Source organism: Cervus elaphus, chromosome 16 (genome assembly GCF_910594005.1).
Source record: "Cervus elaphus chromosome 16, mCerEla1.1, whole genome shotgun sequence".
In the NCBI taxonomy this organism is placed as follows: domain Eukaryota; kingdom Metazoa; phylum Chordata; class Mammalia; order Artiodactyla; family Cervidae; genus Cervus; species Cervus elaphus.
Genome location: NC_057830.1, coordinates 4,120,925 through 4,141,953, shown reverse-complemented (window position 1 = coordinate 4,141,953; position 21,029 = coordinate 4,120,925). Strand labels below are relative to the sequence as shown.

Sequence of the window (21,029 nt, the reverse complement as noted above, 5' to 3'; positions counted from 1 at the left end):
GGGTCTGTTGGACAGCACTGGGTAGATGAGCATGGGTCAGCAAGTGACAGGCTGGCTGTTTTTATAAATAAACTTTTACTGGAAAATGGCTATGATCATTTTTTTTTTATACATTGTCTATGGTTGATTTTGTTCTACAGCAGCATAGGTGAGTTGTAGCCACAGGGGTCATATGTCCTGCAAATCTTGAAATATTTATTATTGGCTCTTGACAAAAAATATTCCTGACCCTGGTCTAGAGAGTAGAGTTCTAATTCCTGTTACTGATCTGGCTAGGTGTGTAACCCTGAGCAAAAGTCTTTAACTTTTGGACCTCAGTGTTCACATCTGTAAAATGGGAAGAGGGAGATGAAAAACACAGGTGTTAACCAATTACTGGCCTAGGCATAATCTGACTTCTGGGAACTCTATGACCTTGTGAAAATTAATTACTCAGTGTAGCCTCAGTTTATTCACCTACAAAGGGAGCCTAGAAATCATTTACATGGAACTTGAAGAGTGAAAGCAAGTACTATGGGTAATTACACCCCATGACCACAGCCAGGGCTGCCCCAGGAAATCAGTACATGTGGTCTTAATGAAAATACTCAGGGTATTATAGGGCACTGGAAAACCTCGGTCAGCATGGCTGGCCAGGGGCACTGTTAGCTCCATAGGAAGTAAGGAGGCGAGGAATCTCATCTGCCCACCGACTCTCAGACCACTTCAGCGCAGTGCTGCTGCCGTAAGAACCTGCCCCTCAGGCTGTACCTTGATTGCTCCGGTTGATATCTGGATCTCATGGAGCCTCCTCATGGTGCCATCACGGTCAACAAAGTAGGACGATGCAAGCTGGTGCAGAGCTTCAACACTTTGAGTGGCATTCCCTGACTTTCTGTCCAGGCGACTTTTGTCCATGTACATGGTCAAGGCCTCCTCCCCTGCGTGGAAAAGGAAAGAAGCTCAGGCAGGCTGTTGAACTCTGTGAGGGGTAGAAGGGCTTCAGGGCTTCGAAACAGAGAATAGCTTTGGGCCTCTAATTTTGCCCAGATTTCCTTCTGCCTCTGAAAAGCAAGAGCACAACGCAAGCAAGACAGTCCAGAGGTGGCGGTAAGCACAAAGCTTCAACAGGAGGAGAATCATGAAAACAAACTTGGATGAGCCCTTCCCGTTCCTTTCTCCTCCTCTGTTTCCTTCCTATCATCCAGCTCCTCCTACTCCTCCTCTCATTTCTCCCCTCTCCTCTTCCCTCCTTTCTTCCTCCTTTCCTTCCCCTTCTGCTACCCCTTCCCAGATAGATGGATGGACAGAGAGATCGAGAGACAGGGAGAGAGAGACAGATAAGACATAGTTTAGACACAGATACAGATAAACAAATAGGAATAACTATGCGTCTGTGGAGAGAGGAGAAGCTAAACCGTCAGTCCTGTGAAATCAGATGCTGTCTATATTATTGTTGCCGTTGTTTAACTGCTAGGTCGTGTCTGACTCTTTTGCAACCACACAGACTGCAGCCTGCCAGGCTCCTCTGTCCACAAGATTCTCCAGGCAAGAATACTGAAGTGGGTTGCCATTTCCTTCTCCAGGGGATCTCCCTGACTCAGAGATTGAACCTCAGTCTCCTACACTGCAGATGGTGTTTTTACCACTATGCCACTGGGGAAGCCCACTGTCCATATTAGTCACTGCTTTAGGAGACTGGGGTCAATCCCTAGGTCGGAAAGATGCCCCGAAGGAGGAAATGGCTACCCACTCCAGTATTCTTGCCTGGAGAATTCCATAGACATAGGGTTGGCAAAGAGATAGACACAACTGAGGGACTGAGCGTGTAACATAATCCTTTGTCCAAAGTCTGGTGCTTGGCAGATATTAATAGTAAACAGTTAATCATCCACTTTTTTCATTTATCCAATTAATATTTCTTAAGCTACATTTTGGAGGAGAGGGGAGATGACAAGAAAGTTAGGCATAGGGTAGAAGAGATAGAGGGAGAGAGAGAGAGAAAACCTTACATAATTTACTCCATGAAATTTTCCTTAGAAATAAATGCATATGTTACTAACAGTATGAATTATGGTGGATTTTATCTTGGATAACAGGATGATTCATCAGAACTTCAGAAAGGAAGCCCCACCTAAACAGATCTGATCCTTGCACTTCTGGTTTCACCCTCAACTATCTGTGAACTTGGGGACATAACCTCTCTGTTTCTCAGTTTATTCATGAATAAGATTAGAAGAATAAAAATAGCACCTATTCCATGGAGTAATTAAGAAGAATAAATTAATTAGTATATACAAAGTCCTTATATTAGCATCTGTTTGTTGTAGCAACCAAAAATCGTTTGGGATAGGAGCAGAACATTTGATTCTAGAACTAGACTGCCTGGACTTGAACTAGCTACAGGAGTCAGTTACCTACCCCCTCTGCACGGCAGGTTTTTCATGTGTAATATTGGAAATACTAACTGCATTTACCACCTAGGTCGTCATAGGGTTAAACCTGTTAATGACATAAAGTACCTGAGCTCTGCCTGGCACAGAATAAGTTCCGCCATTGTTCGATACTACAGATTATCAATCATATAAGACTTATGCTTACTTTTAGTCAACCCAATACAATAGGGTCGTCAGAGAACAAACGTTACGGATAACTTTCTGAGGACAAAAGCCTGATATCTAAGATAACTGAAGTTTCTTTAGAATGCTGATGATTTTTTGAGTTAAAGGGAAGGTTAAAAAACAAAAACACAATAAACAACTACTTTTGGAAGAACAGTGGTTATCCTAGGACGCCGACACGGTCCTGACACAGAGGTCAATCCCTCCGCCTTGGCCCCGCCATGACTGCTTGAAGAACGTGGTTTCCTTGTGGTTCAGAGCTCTCCCTGTGGAGCCTCGTCTGTCTTTCAGCCAAACGATTCCTTCTGCCTCCATACTTTATTCTTGCCAATTTTCCTCCGGTTCCATTTTCATTTATTTGTCTATTTTCTGCTTGGAATCCCAGTCTTTCCTTCCTCTACATGTCTGGCCACTGAAATCCTGCCCAGTGTTTTGAGCCCGATTTCAGGGTCGCCTCCTCTTGCTGCCCTCTGCCCGTGGCCTGGCATCTCCCATGCACGCTCCAGAAGCTGCTCGGTTATTGGTTATCAGCTTCCTGCTGGGGCTTTCCCGGCCACACCCTCCCCCAGACAGCAGTCGCCACCCGGCTTTACCGCTCTCCAGGGTGTCCGTTCTGTTTAGCTCGCATATATGCACTGTACTCTGCGTGTTCTGAGCACTCCGGCAGGCAATGGCAATGGGGACAAGTGAATAAGACAGCGCCCCATCCTTAGAGTCACCCAGTGAACACACACGTGCTGCCCAGGATAGGAGCCACTGGCCAAATGTGGCTGGTGGGCATCTGAAATCCGGTTGTTCCAAACTGAGATGCACTGTGCCTATAAACTACACAGTGGAATTCCAAGAACTGGACAATGTCAAAAAAAAAAAAAAACTAAAATATCTCACTAATAACAAAGACTGTAAAGGGTGTGGAGAAAATGGAACCTTCCTACACTGTTGGTGGGAATGTAAATTGGTGCAGCCGTTATGGAAAATGGTATGGAGGGTCCTTTAAAAAGTAAAAATATGATCCAGCAATCCCCCTCCTGGGCACATATCCAGAGGAATCTCTCATTTGGAAAGATCCACGTACCCCATGTTCATAGCAGCACTATTCACAATAGCCAAGGCATGGAAACTCAACACTCATCAACAGATGCTTGATTTATGGAAGATGTGTTACATATGTGCCATGGAATATTACTCAGCCATAAGAAAGAACGAAACACTGCCACTTCCAGCAACATGGATGGACCCAGAGATGATCATCCTAAGTGACGTAAGACAGAGAAAGACAAATATCACATGATATCACTTATATGCGGGTTCTAAAAAATGTGCTTACTTACAAAACAGATTCACAGACACAGAAAACAAACTTATGGTCACCAAAGGGAAGAGGGCAGGATGGATAAATTAGGGGTATGAGATTAGCAGGTGCAAATTACTATACATAAAAGATAAGCAACAAGGATTTACTCTATAACGCAGGGAGCAAGATTCAGTATCTTGTAATAACTTATAATGGAAAAGAATCTGAAAAAAAATATACAAAACTGAATCACTGTGCTGTACTTCTAAAAGTAACACCATATTGTAAATTGACTATACTTCAATTACAAAATAAAAACAGACTAACAGGAAAAAAGAAATAAAAATACCAATAATAGGTTTTCATTACATGTTGAGATAATATTCTGGACATATTATGTGAGATAAGATATATGGTTAAATTGATTCTCCCCTTTTTCTTTTCACTTTTAAAAATGTGGTTGGAAAGTTGTAAATGGCATTTGTGACTCACACTAGCGGCTCATGTCATGTTTCGATTGGACGACACGGGTCTAGGGAGACAGACGCACACAGGAATCACTTCAGCGATGCGCCAGATGAAGGGTGAAGGTGCCGATGCGTGGGGCGGGATGCAGCCCGGAGGAGGGGTGTCTGCGTCCCTGTGGGCACCGTGGGACCCAAGTCACTGGTGATCTGGTCTCCCCCAGCTGCATCTCCCGTCACGCCAGCTACGCTCGGTCCTACACAAACGTGCCCTTTCTCTCTCGCGGTCGGGGCTCTGCTCTTCTCCTGGCCGGCTTCTACTCATCGCTCAGGTGGCGCCAGACACAGCGCCACCTCTGGGAAGCCTTCCTGGAGTCGCCAACTGCTCACTTAGGCTGAAGTGAGAACGCTAACCGCAGGCTTCCACGCACGGTCCCTTTTTATTTCTGCGGTGTGTTACCGGTTACATTTCCTGGTGATTGCTTGTTGAACAGTCTGTCTCTTTTACCAGAGAAGAAGCTCTGTGAAGTCAGTGAGGATGTAAGAGCCTTTCATCACTTCGTTGTCGTTGCCTAGCACAATCTGGGCATATATTATGTGCTTAACAAATGATCAGCATTTTATGTGTGGATGAGCGGATAAATACGGAAGTGGTCCAGCTCTGCAGTGTTTGTTGATGACACATCTGCCTTAACTACCAGAATGAAATCTTCCAGTGAGAAGATTCAGGATCATTAAAATTAATCTCTGGGTTCCACAGGCCTAGATTTAAGCTGAGTTCAGGAAAAGAAACTCTTATCTGCACCTTTCCATGAAGCCTTTGCAAGTTACACAAGAGAGCATGACCATCCATCCTTTGGATCTGCAGCAACCGGAACAGACTTGGCTTAAAGACGACTTTATACTCAACAATTAGATGTTGAGTTCCAGAGGGTGAGTAGTGGCCTGAGGCAAGAGGGACTCTATCTGATTCTTCTTTGTAATGTTCCCAATGCTTCTCCCAGGTCAAATGAAGAGCTAAAGTTCGGTTACCATTTGATGGGTAGATGGATGGATGGATGGGGAGACAGATGATTAAATGGACAGATGAGCAGATAGATGAGTGGAGAGGTAAATGATTAAATAAGTGAATATAAGCTAGAAGTTAGAGCCAGGAGGCAGAGGAAATAAATATTACAAGTGTCAGCTCAGGCTCTCTAAGGGGCCTGTGAAAGAGAAGGGGAAATAGCCCAGGTCCCTCAGGACTGAGAACTGGAAGAAGCAAACCTTAGATCAAGAGGGGTTAATGGGCTTCTTGCTGCATTATTAAGACTTAATTTCTTGTTTATTAAGAGAACATTCTGTTTAGAGTTGCTTTCCCATTTGGGCATTCCTGCAAATTGCCTCTTCACCCCTCATAGACCTTTCCTCAGTCTTTCTGTCCTCTGGGGCTTTGTCTCGCTGTCTGCAGCATTTCTTTCAGGGGGGAACAAAGTGGGACACAAAGAGGATGGGCGATGAGAGGGGAAATCAATCATCTTAGCTTCTGAGTCACTAGGGGACACTGTTCCCAGAAAAGGGAAGGGCATGTCTGGACTTCAGGTGTCTGGGGCGTCCCTCAGCCTTTCCTTCTGAAAACTCTCTCCTCAGCCTTTCCCCAGAGACTCAGTTCACAGCCTTCCTCTTAGCCAAGGGGAGCTCTCCCAAAACACAGGGTGGGTGATGAGTATACACACACACACACACACATACACACACACATTCACACACATTCACACAAGCACAAAATCATAAGCTCTCACACATTCAATAGACATTCCTGCAATATGCATACATTCACACACATATACACATATATATATACACTGCAACCATATTCACGGGTTCAAGGCATACGCATGTGTGCAAGGCATAGCGTGTGTGTCCATATATAGGTTAACTTTCACGAAAGTATTAGCAGGCCTCTGTGCAAGCGGGCATGCACTCCCATGCACGTGCACAAGCTTAGTCACATACATCACACAGACACCCCCCCTGCAAGGCGTCTCCTTTGGTCTAGAACACAAGCTTCTGAGGAACCAAGGGGAATGACCATCCCTGATTAACTGTGTCATTCCAGACCTGAATTTTTTTCACTTCATCACTGTCCGTAAAAGGCACTCACATCGAGTATTTTATGAGTTTAACAGATGTCGCCCCAAAAGTGAGGATCCCAGAGAAAGGGCTTAGGTGTCAGCGCTCCCGCCACTGCGCCTCCTCCTTCTCACCCCCTCTCCTTCCTCGTCTCTAAATGCATCTACTTGTCCTGTAAGTGACAGTTTGAGGATCATCTTTTGTTGTTTGAGTGCGCCCTCAGGAACTCACCCGACACCTCAAACAGCTCATCAAAGCAGTTCTTCTAAATGAATATGCTGTTCTCCTTAGGAAAAAGTATAGTGAGTACAATTCTCTGCACTTTCTTACATTCATATGGAAAAATGGAGAGCCAGACAAGAAAGTGAATTTCTCCGCGTCTGCCATTCATCCAGCGAGTAGGAGGAAGGGGCGGTCGTCCCGAGGCCCCGGTGTGTGGGTCTCACTAAACAATGACACTCCGTGCTGCGGTCAGGCGCTCAGTCCCGTCTGACTCTGTGACCCCGTGGACCGCAGCCCGCCAGGCTCCTCTGTCTGTGTAGCTCTCCTAGCAAGAATGCTGGAGTGGGTGACCGTGCCCTCCTGGTTGGATCTTTCCAACCAGGGACGGAACCCACACCTCCCGCGTCTCCTGAACCGGCAGGTGGGTTCTTCACTGCTGAATCACCAGGGGAGCCCCCAAACAATAACAACAATGATCGCAAGAACAACAACGGCAATGATTTGTTAGGTGCCAAACACCGAAATAAGCACTGCCGATGCATCATTTTCTATAATCTTCAAAGTGTGCATGAATACTAGTATTAGTTCTGTTTACACAAGAGGCAACCAAGGCTGAGAGCATCGAGCAGGCTGTCAAAGTGACACAAAGCTTGTGAGAAACAGACAATCAGACGCCAGAATCCGCCCTTCCAGACCCCACGGCCCACGGCTCCCTTCTCTGCCAGCACATGAGGAGGCTCTTAAGGAAGACTTTCCCGTGAATGAATGCATGGATGAATGAAGTGTTGATGCGAGAAGGACCTCACACGGCTGTTGGTGCTGTGTCCGTCAACAGTAAATCCTCCCGCCTCCCCGCTCCCCGCTCCGCCAGCTGAGGATGGAGGAAGCATTTAGGGCTTGCTGTCCAATACGGGAACTCAATCCAGTGCTCTGCATATTTTAAAATGTGCTGTAAAAACAGGAGAGGAACAAGGCTCTGTGAATAATTCACCACCTCGCCTTGGAGAAATTAAAAATATATTTCACTGCAAAAGAAGAGTCGTTGTTATTTGGGACTTCCGGGGACTTGGACAGAACACAGTTCCTAATGGAAGAACTGCATTGATCCTAGAAACTGTTTTTTTTTCCCCCAAGTGAAATGGGAGGTGGGGGAAGTTTAAAGAAAAGGGTACATGTTAATGCCACACTCAGTGTAGAAGTGATTTCATTTTCATTTTATGATAGAGCAGAATTTATATGACATGATTTAACATCCATCTGTTAACCAATACGTGCTGGCTGATTGATTGTTGGATTGGGTGGGTTGGCAGGTCAGTGAGCTGGTTAAAGAGATGATAGATGTTGGGTCAAAAAATAATGCAAGCTTTGTGGACAGAAAATCCTAAGTTAAAATTTTAATTTTGTCATCAATCTTAGCTATACCTCTTGAAAGTCTCAACGTCCTTATATATAAAATGGAGATAATATAATCTAACTTGTCATTTTTGCAGACTAAAGAGGGCATAGAATGCCTACTATGAGCAAATATTCAATACGGTGTGGCAAATATGAGTAAGTGGGGCTTCCCTGGGTCTGCAATGCAAGAGATGCGAGTTTGATCCCCTGGAGAAGATCCCCTGGGGAAGGAAATGGTAACCCACTCCAGTATTCTTGCCTGGAGAATCCCATGTCCAGAGAACCCTGGTGGGCTACAGTCCCACGGGGTCGCATGGAGCCGGACACGGCTGAAGCAACTAAGAAACAACAACAACGCTAATAGCTAAGCAGTGGATTCGAAAGAATGAACTAGCCCAACCGACCTCTCCACCCACATCGTCCACATGATTACATTTCTAAGCTGATCTACCTTGAAATGCATATTGTGTGCTCAGCCCAGAAAGTTTCACCACCCTTCTACACAGACAGCTCCTACTGAGCTAAACCGTCACTTCCTCTCGGAAGATTACACTAACCGCTCCAGCTTGTGCTCACCCTCCTCTGAAAAAGAAGATCAACTGTCATAACCATGACTCGGGAGACCCACTTGCCTTTGTCAACACACCAATCCTGACTGTTTCTCTGACATGAGCCGAATCTAAACGCAACTTTGCGGCGCTCTGAGCAGGTGGCATGGTGCTCCACCACCTAAGGGGCTTTCTCAAAATTCACTGGACCCAGTCATTGTGGCAGAAAACTGACCTCCAAAGGATAGTAGCTCATAATACAAGCTGACGCCTGTGGGCAAGATCTGTAAGCGGCCAAGTGCAGGAGTCTCCACCACCTCCTGCGTCCTTTGCGTCTCCTGCCCCTCATTTATCCTCCCCTCTTATCCTCACTCCCTTCAAGATGAACTGGACACAAAGCGGAGGAAAGGGTAAAGCTGAGTGGGGAGGGGCAGTTGGTCTGCGTTCCTACTGCTCCAGTCCAAACCCATAGAAGATACAATGACATCCCCCTTTGTAAAATGACAACCTCAAGTCATCAGCCACTAAAGCAGATTTCAATAAACAAAAGGACTTCTTGAAACAACATCTCAAGTTTGATTTTTCCCTCAGATCAGACTGCACTCCAAAGGAATCAATACAATAAGGAGATTAAACATTCCCAACAGACTGAGCTAATTCCAAGGTGACGCCATTATTCCCACAAAAGTTAGAAAACGCTCACGTTAGATTTTCCCAGAGAACAGAATCAGCCAAGACTACCTGGCTTCTCTGATAACACAGCCTTCTGAGTGATGTCCAGCGGCAGAGATGTTAAGATGGCTTCGATCCCAGGCCACCCCACAGTCCCCTCCCTCCCAGACCCAAAGTCACGATGAGGCTATATGGCCCCGCGACTGTCGACCTACCTCCCAGGGTGGCAGAGATGAGCAGGTGGGTGCCGTACTTTTTGATGATGGTGTCGATGAACTGCTGAGTGGTGGGTCTCCTGCCGAGCAGCCGGATGCTCCTCTGAAACTCCGGCATGAGGGGCACGGGGTGGCGGACCAGGTCTCTCCTCTCGATGGCTGTGTTCCTCACCTTCCAACGGGCAAACTCCCTGGGCAGGAGAGATGGGCGAGACTCTCAGCTTACCAGCTCTATCCCCAGGCCAAGTCCACCCAACCAGCCCATCCAGGCAAGTGCTTGCAACTATTTTCAATATTTGTTAACTGCCTCTGAGCTCTGGAGCCCTCACTCTTTCCAGCACCATGAATATGTACTGGGTACCATTCTCATCACTAGGGGCTTCCCTGGTAGTTCACACAGTAGAAAGTCCGCTACAATTCAGGAGACCTGGGTTCAACTCCTCGGACGGGAAGATCCCCTGGAGGAGGGCATGGCAATCCACTCCAGTATTCCTGCCTGGAGAATTCCATGGATAAAGGAGCCTGGCGGGCTACAGTCCACAGGGTTGCAAAAGTCAGACATGATGGAATGACTAACACATTCTCATCGCTGGGATACCGCAGTGAACCAGAGAGATGCTGTCATGCTTCCAAGATGCTTATGGAGCATCAGACACAAAAATCACTGTCATCTAGCTGCTTATTCATCTCCCTCACTAGACCGTGAGTGAAACCATAGAGGTGGGATCTCCTCAGGTACACGGTACATGTTACATGGTGGAGTCAAAAGCATGCAGGCTGGAGGAATAAATAAGCAAGAGAATAAAGGAAGGAAGGAAGGCTCTGTACCAATGGACAAGTCATAAGGCACAATGCAACTTGAAAGTTGTCTGAAGACAATTCCACGATCCAGTAATGAGCCCAGGACTCGGCTTCAATCGAAAATTCCCCATGCATTCATTGAACTATTGTTTGAAAGAAACTAAGCTACGTTCTGAACACCAGGTGAGGGAATTTCCACTCTTCCCTTCACGAATGATGGAGACGGTCAAGATGGAGGGACACTGGGCTTGGGAGCCTACACTCAGGGTCTCACTGTGCCTCCTGTAAATTACGGGGTGTGATCTTGGCCAGAGGATGTCACTTCTCTGGATGTACATTTCCTTATGTGTAAAATCCAATCAATATTATCTATTTCCTATTGCTGGTGGCCAGAGTACATGAAGTATAGGGTGTGAAAATACCATTGGGAAATGCCAGGCACTGTTCCAATGTGAAAGTTTTATAACTTTTATCTCCTCACACATTCACGGATATATAAATCATCAAAGGTTCACAGATGATGGACGAGGAGCATGCAAACCAAATACAAGTAGACATTTAAAGGGCCTCAGTTCAGGTTGTTTTTGCTTTAATAATGATCTCTGTTCCTACCAAAGATGGAGCTCCCCCTGGAGCAACCAGTTCTCTGACCTGCCTGAGTTATAAGCTCCAGGTCCCTTGAGCAAAACAGACTAGTCAAGAGGACAGTAAGGTCAGCCCAGACAGATGATGGGAATGAGAGTCTAATGAAAAGGTCCCCCTCTCCTGCCACAAGCTGGGAGAGATGAATAAAGGAAGGGGCACAGAGCAAGAGGCAGCAGAACAGGGTGGGAAACAGGACCGGATAAGTCTCGGTAACTCAGGGGTGGAGCTGACCCCTGATGCAGAGAAAGCTGTGTCTGAAGAAAAAGCTTCCACAATGGAATGCATTTCCAAGCCACAGAGCTTATGGTCTGTGTCTGCTTAAGAAAGTCAGCTCGGTGCTCTGCACGAGGTAGGTACAAATCTACCAACTGCACTCAATGAACCCTGCAGGGCACCTACCTCAGTGCAAAACATCATGTCCACACGAGGGGAGGGGACACTCCCCAGTCTGATGACCTTAAGATGCTCACAGTCTGGCAGGACAATCATGTCCCACTTATTGTAAACCAAAGACTACAAGACGCAAAAGAAGGAGCACAGACTTCTGAGGTCGCTAGGGGAAGCTTCAGTGAGTACGTCACATCTTAACCATAGTTTTATGATTTAAAAAACAGAAAAGTTGTTTTTTTTAAAAATCCAGATACCCATGTAGGGCCGGAGCAGAGTGAGTAAGAGGAGGGCACGTGACACATTACGGGAAGAGCCGCACAGGCGGTGACGTGTATGAAGGAGAGGGTGTGAAATGGGACACAGTGGAGCCCGTGGGGTGACCAGGCATTAGAGGGCGGGGGTCGCAGAGCCAGCCGAGGGGGGCTCACAGGGGTGGTCGGCAGCTGGTGGCACGAGTCCCTAAGATTACTGCTTCCTGCTCTGGGTCATCTCGTCCCCCAGAGTGCAGGCTGAATCGGACCCAGTGATTTGTTTCCATTGAACAAAATGTGAAGTCGATAGCACGTTAGTTTTGTGACCAGGTTACAAAATATGACAACGTCTTAGCCATAAGGAAGAACGAAATGATGCCATCTGCAGCAACGTGGATGGCCTCAGATATTATCATACTAAGCAAAGTAAGTCAGACAGGGCAAGACAAACATCATGTGATATGACTTGTATGTGCAATCTAAAATATGACTCAAATGAACACGTCCATGGAACAGAAACAGGCTCACAGAACAGATTGGAGGTTGCCAAAGCGGGCGGGAGAGGGAAGCATTAGGAGCTTGGGATTAGCAGATGCAACCAGTACATACAGGGCACGTAAACAACAGGTCCTACTGTATAGCACAGGGAACCACATTCAACATCCTGCGATAAATCACAATGGGAAGGAATATGAAAACGAACATACATATGTCTGGCTTCCCAGGTGGCGCAGTGGTAAAGAATCCGACTGCAATGCAGGAGATGCAAGAGACACAGGTTTGATCCCTGAGTCGGGAAGATCCCCTGGAGGAGGAAATGACAACCCACTCCAATATTTTTGCCTGGAGAACTCCATAGACTGAGGAGCCTGGCGGGTTACAGTCCATGGGACTACAAAGAGTTGGACATATATATATATATATATATATTTGAATCACTTTGCTGTATAGCATGAATTAACTTATAATTTACAAGTATAGTTGTAAATCAACTATACTTAAATAAAATTATTAAGAAACCACCGCAAATACGGCCACTTCCATTTGCCCCTCCCCTCCATTTCTCTCTCAGTCACCCTCTCTCCCTTTGTCCTGCCGTGATGTAAGCCGCTCTATCGACAGATCTGTATGGAGAGGAAGGGACGTCTCTGAGGAACAGAGACCCCACGCGGGCTGAGTGCTAACAGTAACCATGTGCGTGAGCTGCCAGGCAGACCCTTCCCTGCAAAGCCTTGAAATGATTACAGTGTAGCTGAACCACAGCCACGCCAGAGCCCCACCCACGGAAGCTGTGAGATGATACAGAGTTGTATTCAGCTACTAACCTCCGTGATCTGTTACCCAGCATCAGATGACCAAGAAAAGATGATGAGAATCATCAGATATTTCTGAGGAAACAGTGTTTCCTCATCAGCTTATCACTGATGTATAAAACTATACATATATATATAAATATGGAATTAAATATATATGTATAGGCATAGAAACATATACTTCTTTCAGTATTATAGACAAATAATAGTTTAAAAATATTACATTATATAAGTATGCTATATAGAGATAATATATATATACACATAACTTTTATTTGTAACTTACAACCTTGCATTACTATTTTTTTATGTGACTACATATGTATAGGCATAGAAACATACACTTCTTTCAGTATTATAGACAAATAATAGTTTTAAAATATTATGTTATATAAGTATGCTATATACAGGGATAATATATATACACATAACTTTTATTAATAACTTACGATCTTGCGTTACTATTTTTTCCATGTGACTACGTCTACATTCCTCAAAACTAACAAGAATTTACACATAGAGAGGTTAAGTAACATGTCAAAAGTCACACAGCTCATTAGGGGTGGAGCTGGGAGTAGAATACCTGTATCCTGATTCTTAAATCATTCTTTTAATGTAGATATTGAAAAGGAGAATATAAAAACCATGATAAAACTAGTACTGGTACAAAGGAACGATGCCACACCATCATCAAATTACAATCCCGTGATTTAACTTCTTTTTCTTTCTTTCTTTCTTTTTTTTTAATCAGCCTCCACATTCTTTCTGATTCACCAGCTATACATCCAGGGTCTACCATCTGTGTTGCTTCCCTGAAAAAACTAGGGAGGAAGACGACGCTGTCTTCCTGGTTCCTCCCTCCCCAGGCGGATGCGGCGGGATGCACTGTGATCTGCAGAGCACCGTGTGGGCACCTGGGAAGAGCTCAGTAACCGGGGGATGTTACGGAGTTCTGCCTGCCAGGCTCTCCTGTTCAGCACCACAGACAGCTCCAGACCCCAAGGGACTGTTCCATCTTACTGAACAAGAGTGGGTGCTTAAGAAAGTTATTAGACAATTATGTGCTGTTTGCAACAGTCATTTTAGTCACAGAGGGATCAGAAAGAAGGATCTCTAAGCCAGGCTGCAGGAGGGGCTGGGGTGGAAATGGGGATGTCAAAACATCCTGGAAAGCTGAATCTTGAAAGGAACATTGCATGTGGCTAGATGAAGACAGGGGAAGGATATTTTGGGAAGAATGAGCTCCACATGTAAAAACACTGGAAAATAAGAGACTAGGACAGTAGTTGGAGAGAAAGGGATACATATGCGTGCAGCATTCATGTGTGTGCATATGAAATGTAAGAGGTAAAAGGCTGACAGGACCACACAGTGAAGGGTCTTCTGTGTTGAACTGTGATATTAGATTTTTATCTATAAACTATATATCTATAAACTATACAAACAGACTTTATAGATATAAACCCTTTTCTTAATGGGCAATAACCAAGACTAAAAATGTCCTAAGAATGAGTCTATACGACTCTGCGGCAATCAAGAGAATGCTGTACCTAATAAGACCGTAACAGTCACAGGACTCCACGATTTTATCCTCTTTTCCAAAATACACTTAAGCAAAAGGTCTTCATAGCACCTGGATCTATTCAGAAGTAGATTTAAACAACTGAAACAGTTGGTTTCTGCTTTCAAAATTTAAACACTTGTTATTTTTCCAGATCTGAGTTTACAGCAGTAAACAAATTCGATAAAAGTCTTGCTATCAAGGAGCTTACATTCTCATGAGAGTGGACAGCCAATAAAGAGACAAATGTGTACCATGTCAGAGGGAGAAAAATGTATGAAGACAAATACACAGCAAAGGGAGGAAGTAGGACTGTCCAGGGGAAGGGGAAGATGTAGTTCTATATATGTGATCAGAAAATGCTTCCTAATTTGATGACATTTAAGGAGACATGAAGGAAACAAAGAATGGTGGAACAGTAATCTAGGCAGAAGCAACAGCAGGTGAAAAGGTCCTGAAGTAGGAGTATGTTTGCCAGGTTTGGAAACAAGGAGGCAGGCTGAGATGAGCAGATGAGTAGAAGAGATGTTATGACAGGAAGGGTATTAAAAATATATATAAAACATCAAAACATGGAATGGGGTTAGCACCAATCTCAAAAGGCAATTCTAGATTCAGAAAACATTTTTTATTTTTACATTATAAGTAATATGGAAAGTCAAAAGAAGATTTTTGAGTAATGACACCATCTATTTTGTGTTCTAAAAGAGGAGCAGGTAATCTTTTTCTGTGAAGGACCAGATAATATTTTAGGATGGTACCTTATTGTTGCAGCCACTCAACTGTGTCCTTGTAGTGTGAGGAGCCACAGACAATAATGATTGAGCATGCCTGTGTTTCAATAAAACTTTATTTCCAAAAGCAGGTTTCAGGCCTGATTTGGCCCACAGTGAGTATGACCCCTGTCCTAAAAGCACCACTGTGATTCCTTTCCTAAAAGTCATCAGATCTAACCCACTCAGTTCATGGATGGAAAAATTGAATTTCTAAGACAGCAACTTATTTGCTCAAGATCACACAGCAAATGACTGGCAGGGTTGAACGCAGGGCCTAGGACTCCTGATTCCAAATGCGAGGAAACATCCTGCTGGTCATGTTGTCTAACTGCTCTGCTGGTCCAGGAACAACTGCATGTAAGTTCTCAGTGAATTGAGCACAACATAAAATATATCTATTTTTCTGAGCCCACAGAGCAAGCAAATTCCCCCTGGAGGAGAAGGCAGAGCTCACAATGGCACAGGATACGCTTATGCCCAATTAAGCATCCCAGCAGGGCGGGTGAACCAATTAGACTGAGATTAAAAAAGGATCCTGGATGGAAGGCATGGGGTGGCTGCAGCAAGGCCCATCCCACTAGGGGAGCAGAGGGTGGAGGGTGGACGATGACAGAGGCCGAGATGGATGGAGACTGGATCCAGGATTGAGGATGAGGGTAGAGAGCAAACTGCAAGCCCAAAGCTCTCATTTAAGAGCACTGCTTTCATAGCAATCCTCCCTTGTCTTTGTCAGCCCTCTGCTTTCATGTACACACACACACACACACACACACACACACACACACACACACACACATGCTGAGAATAAGTTGCATTGAAGGAGAAAGGACTGCAAGCAGGCAGAAGAACTGGCTCTGTGCCCTTGGGGAGGTGTGTGTTTACTCTCCTGGGAAATAAGCTGATTGTATTAGATGCTCTTCAGTTCTGTAGCTTTCAGCCCTGGCCTCGGAGATGGCAATCTTGACTCTGCCATCAATTAGCTGTGAAATCACAACGAGTTTGCATACATACTGCAAAAAAAAATGCAGATGCCATCTAGGGGAAGCATATCTACCTTAAAGGGGTGGGTTTAGAATTATATTAAACCATGGAGCACAGCATCTAGAACATAATAACCCTCAACAAGAAGGCAGTGCTAAAGTTAGTATCAATATTTTCACTGTTGCCATCCCTGGAAGGAGCACCAGTGGGAAGCTGGAGGACAGAGGATGATGGACAGTGGGTGGGAGATAAGAGGAAACAATCCTGTTCTCTTTAAAGCTCTCAGTAAATAGAACTTTTGTAGTGGGATTTGATCCCTGTGAACTATGTTACAAGTAGTGAGTTTGCTTTTAAGAAATGGACTGAGTTTATAAACTTCCTCCCACTCTCACGTATGTGATGAAGACTTAAAAAAATGCATATTTCAGGTTGTTCTGAGAGATAAATGAAATAATGGTTAGAAAACTGTTTGTAAACTGCAACAAGGTATGGACAACTGTAAGCTGCTGTTGATATTACTATTATTGCTTGCAAAGGCCCAGTAACAATGATATTGCATGCCTGTGTGCTAAGCTGCTTCAGTCATGTTTGGCTCTTTGCGATCCCATGCACTGTAGCCCACCAGGCTCCTCTGTTCATGGGATTCTCCAGGCAAGAATACTGGAGTGGGTTGCCATGCCCTCCTCCACGGGATCTTCCCAACCCAGGGATCGAACCCAGGTGTCCCGCATTGCAGGTGGATTCTTTACCAGCTGAGCCATTTACTATTCCTTAAAATGTCCTCTTTTCCTTCCTCATGTGTAAAATGGGGGAGGACAATTTCTATTTCTCAGGGTTGTGAGGTGAACATCTCTAGCAATGCTGAGTCCTTAGTGAGCACTGGATAAATGTGAGTTTCCCCCACTGTTTTCTAGATAACCAAAGTTACTAATGACCTCTAACAAAGTGGCGGGTTGCTTTGCTCTTCTTTACTAAGCATGTTTTGCAGTTTTTTTCTTTTTTTTTTAATTGAGCCTGATCCCATAGCAAAACCAAGTGAAGGGGTATTCAAAAACACACCTACTGTATAGACTTTAAAATATAGAACACTGGGGGAAAAGGAGGAGAATAAAATGAATTTTAGATTAAAATTACCATGTAAAATTAATCCTATAAAATCCTGAACACTTGATAGAAAGGGACAACAAATGTCTCTGAGTTTCCTTGCAGCCAAAAGGAAAAGGGAATGAAGCACCACAGAGCCACATAGTCAAGAAGAAAACAGATCAATTGTTCAAAGTTGCTGGAGATACACAGAATCCTGGATGCTATAAGATACACAAATGTCTCCCATAATTTTTCCTAAAGAGATGGATGTAGTTGAAGCTGGTGGGAAATATCCTCACTGATCCACCAATATTTGATTGGCTCAATGTAGCCTAATGTATATGAAACAGGCACTAACATTACTGTCTAAACAGGAAGCTACCCAGTGATCTGACTTAATCCAAGGATATATTTTAGAATATGTAATCACTGCAGATGGTGACTGCAGCCATGAAATTAAAAGACGCTTACTCCTTGGAAGGAAAGTTATGACCAACCTAGACAGCATATTAAAAAGCAGAGACATTTCTTTGTCAACAGAGGTTCGTCTAGTCAAGACTATGGTTTTTCCAGTTGTCATGCATGGATGTGAGAGTTGGACTATAAAGAAAGCTGAGCACTGAAGAATTGATGCTTTTGAACTGTGGTGTTGGAGAAGACTCTTGAGAGTCCCTTTGACTTCAAGGAGATCCAACCAGTCCATCCTAAAGGAAATCAGTCCTGAATATTCATTGGAAGGACTGATGTTGAAGCTGAAACTCCAATACTTTGGCCACCTGATGCGAAGAGCTGACTCATTTGAAAAAACCTTGATGCTGGGAAAGATTAAGGGCGGGAGGAAAACGGGACAACAGAGGATGAGATGGTTGGATGGCATCACTGACTCAGTGGACATGGGTTTGAGTAAACTCCGGGAGTTGGTGATGGATGGGGAGGCCTGGCGTGCTGCAGTCCCTGGAGTCGTAAAGAGTCAGACATGACTGAGGGACTGAACAGAACTGAATAGACATGGTAGATCCCAGTTCGGTTCCTGAGTTGGGAAGATCCCCTGGAGAAGGGATAGGCTACCCATTCCAGTATCCTTGGGTTTCCCTTGTGGCTCAGATGGTAAAGAATCTGCCTACAATGCAGGAGACCTGGGTTCGATCCCTGGGTTAGGAAGATCCTCTGGAGGAGGGCAAGGCAACCCACTCCAGTATTCTTGCCTGGAGAATCCCCATGGACTGAGGAGCCTGGTGGGCTACAGTCCATGGGGTCACAAAGAGTAGGACATGACTGAGGGACTAACTACATACAGCACATCAACATAGACACTGTATCTCCAATAAATGTTCGCTGAAAACGCAACTGATTAAGGTTACAGGATGTTTGCATTTGTTTATTCCTGGGTGGCTTATTCCACTGACTGCATTCATTTGGAAGTGAAATAAAAACAAGCCTCTGAGTGTCTGGGGCTGGGGGGAGGGGAATCTGGGACCACATCCATTACTATTAGCAGAAAATTAGCCCCAGAGATGAAAAGGGGAATCATAGAGGAGGGGAGTGAGGAGATGAAATCATTGAGCTGAGAGAGAGAGAGAGAATGCATTTCCCTTGCCTGCTGTTCCCAGCCTCTCCCCACATGTTCCCCAGTCAGCTCAGGGAAGGGTGAACCCAAGGGCACATGTGAAGTGGAAATGATCCATCTTAACATCACGGTGTCCTCGACAGATCCCCTGCCTGCCTCCACGCCCCAGAACATAAGCAAGAAGACAGCTGAGGAGTCCCAGCAGGCCAAGTGGATCTCCAGGGTAACTTAGCTCTAGAAGGGTGAGGAGACGAAACACAGAAAACAACCAACCAACCAAAAAGAGCTGTCCCCGAAAACGTGATTATGAATATGCTGTTATTTTAACTACAAGTAAAGACACTGACCTAACTGTGTAGCAAATAATCCTTGCTCACAATTTGTAGGTAAGTCTTTCTATTTCCCAAAGTGTGTTCACTTAAGTACTGGCATTTTTATTCTTCTGCCAACCCTTGTAGGAGTTCTGAAGGCTCTTATGGGAGTAAAGTTCAGAGAAATGGGGGCGACTAGTCCAGGGGAAGCATCCTGGAGCTGGGCTGCATGCTTCTTACTGAGCAGAAACTTGGAAGGGATAAAAAGAAGCACAACAAGCACACTTGGAATGGCCCAGCTTTGAGAGAAATGGACCCTCTCCAGAAAAGCAAGCGGGTTTCTTCATGGAGCAGTGTTACTGAGGATGGGGACCACCATGGGGGGTTATGGGGATTCATCATGGGGAAAGTGACTTAGAAGGTTTCTGCTTTATTTTACTCAGAGCTGACAGAGCTTCCTGAGACACCCTTAGTCACCTGAGGTACCTTGCAGTCATACAGAATCCAAAATATCAGAATGAGGATGAAAAGGGTCTTGGAACAAGGATCCAAGGACTTTGCTACCATTTCACCGAGGAGGAAACTGAGACTCAGAAGGAGAAAGGGACTTGCCCAAGGCCTCAGCACCTTTGACGGCATGAGAAACTAAACTCTGGGCCCGGGGTCTACCCTGACCCGCCATCCCATTCCATCATGTCAGCTCTGTGGGGTCTGCAGTGCACTCAGTCCTTCATAAAGCTCCGTCATCTATACATTTTCCTACTGATAACCTAGAAGGGGGGCACTCCATCCCCGTCACAAGTGGGGACACTGAGGTCGAGGGCCATGAAGGCCACCTGGCAAATCCATGTGAGCACCGGGACAGGAACTCAGATTCCGGGTGCTCGGCTGGGGTTCCTCCCCGCTTCTTCCTGTCCCCTCCTCCTTGGGTTCCTCCCCGCTTCTTCCTGTCCCCTCCTCATTGGGTTCCTCCCCACTTCTTCCTGTCCCCTCCTCCTTGGCCCCCTCTGGCATCACAAGCCCAGTGGAGGACACATGTTAACCATCCCAAACTGCCCGGTCAGGAGCACCTGTGATGCTCTGCAGAGGAACGAAATCCAGGATATCCAGAAAAAGTCAATGATCATCCCCAGAGCACCTGAACAAAGGGCACAAAATAGGTCCTTTCTTGACGTGTGGTTGGAGCTCAGAGTTTACAGCCAGAAAGTCCTGGCTTTGAACCTTAGCATAAAGCCACTCATCAGATGAGCAGTCTTTTGCAGATTGCTCAGCCTCTTCGAGCTCCTTTATCAGCGCGACTGCAATCCTAGTACTCACCTTGCAGGGTTGCTGGAAGGATTAAGCGTAATGAATGCAATTAATCTGGCAGTAGTAGCTACTCAATAAATGTGAGCTATTTATCCTTTGGCAAGGCATTCTAAAAGGGGAGTTTGTCACATAACACATAACTTTTAATGGATATTTTAAATGATCTTAATATGCCTATGGGCTCCAGGGATTACACAAACTGCATATAAATAAAATATTTAAAATTCTGTTTACTCGATTTGTCTCTCTGCTTATTTTCAAAGCATCTATTGTGAAAGCATGACTCATAACTAAATATAGATTAATAAAAGTTTGGAGCAGCAATTATTTTCCAATTATCATAAATCCCATTAAACATTGCAATTAGATGAATTTTCTTTTTCAGATCACAAAATTTGAGAGCTCCAAGGAACCACAGAAAATGTCTCAGTACCACCTTCGATCTTTAGATGGAAACTCAGAGAGGGAAGATCATTTTCTCAGGGACACAAAACTCAGAAAGTGCGAATTGCTCAGT

The 21,029-nt window shown here is 45.0% G+C and overlaps 1 protein-coding gene across 1 annotated transcript in view; it reads right to left on the bottom strand.

Annotated features, from left to right (window-relative positions):
• Positions 1-21,029, bottom strand: part of BRINP1 (BMP/retinoic acid inducible neural specific 1) — a 190,987-nt gene that overhangs the window by 60,810 nt on the left and 109,148 nt on the right. The window contains exons 3-4 of the mRNA XM_043870531.1: positions 9,523-9,713; positions 751-920 (exon numbers count right to left, since the gene is read on the bottom strand). Of these exons, the coding sequence (XP_043726466.1) occupies positions 751-920; positions 9,523-9,713 (361 nt within the window). The remainder of the gene's footprint in view (positions 1-750; positions 921-9,522; positions 9,714-21,029) is intronic.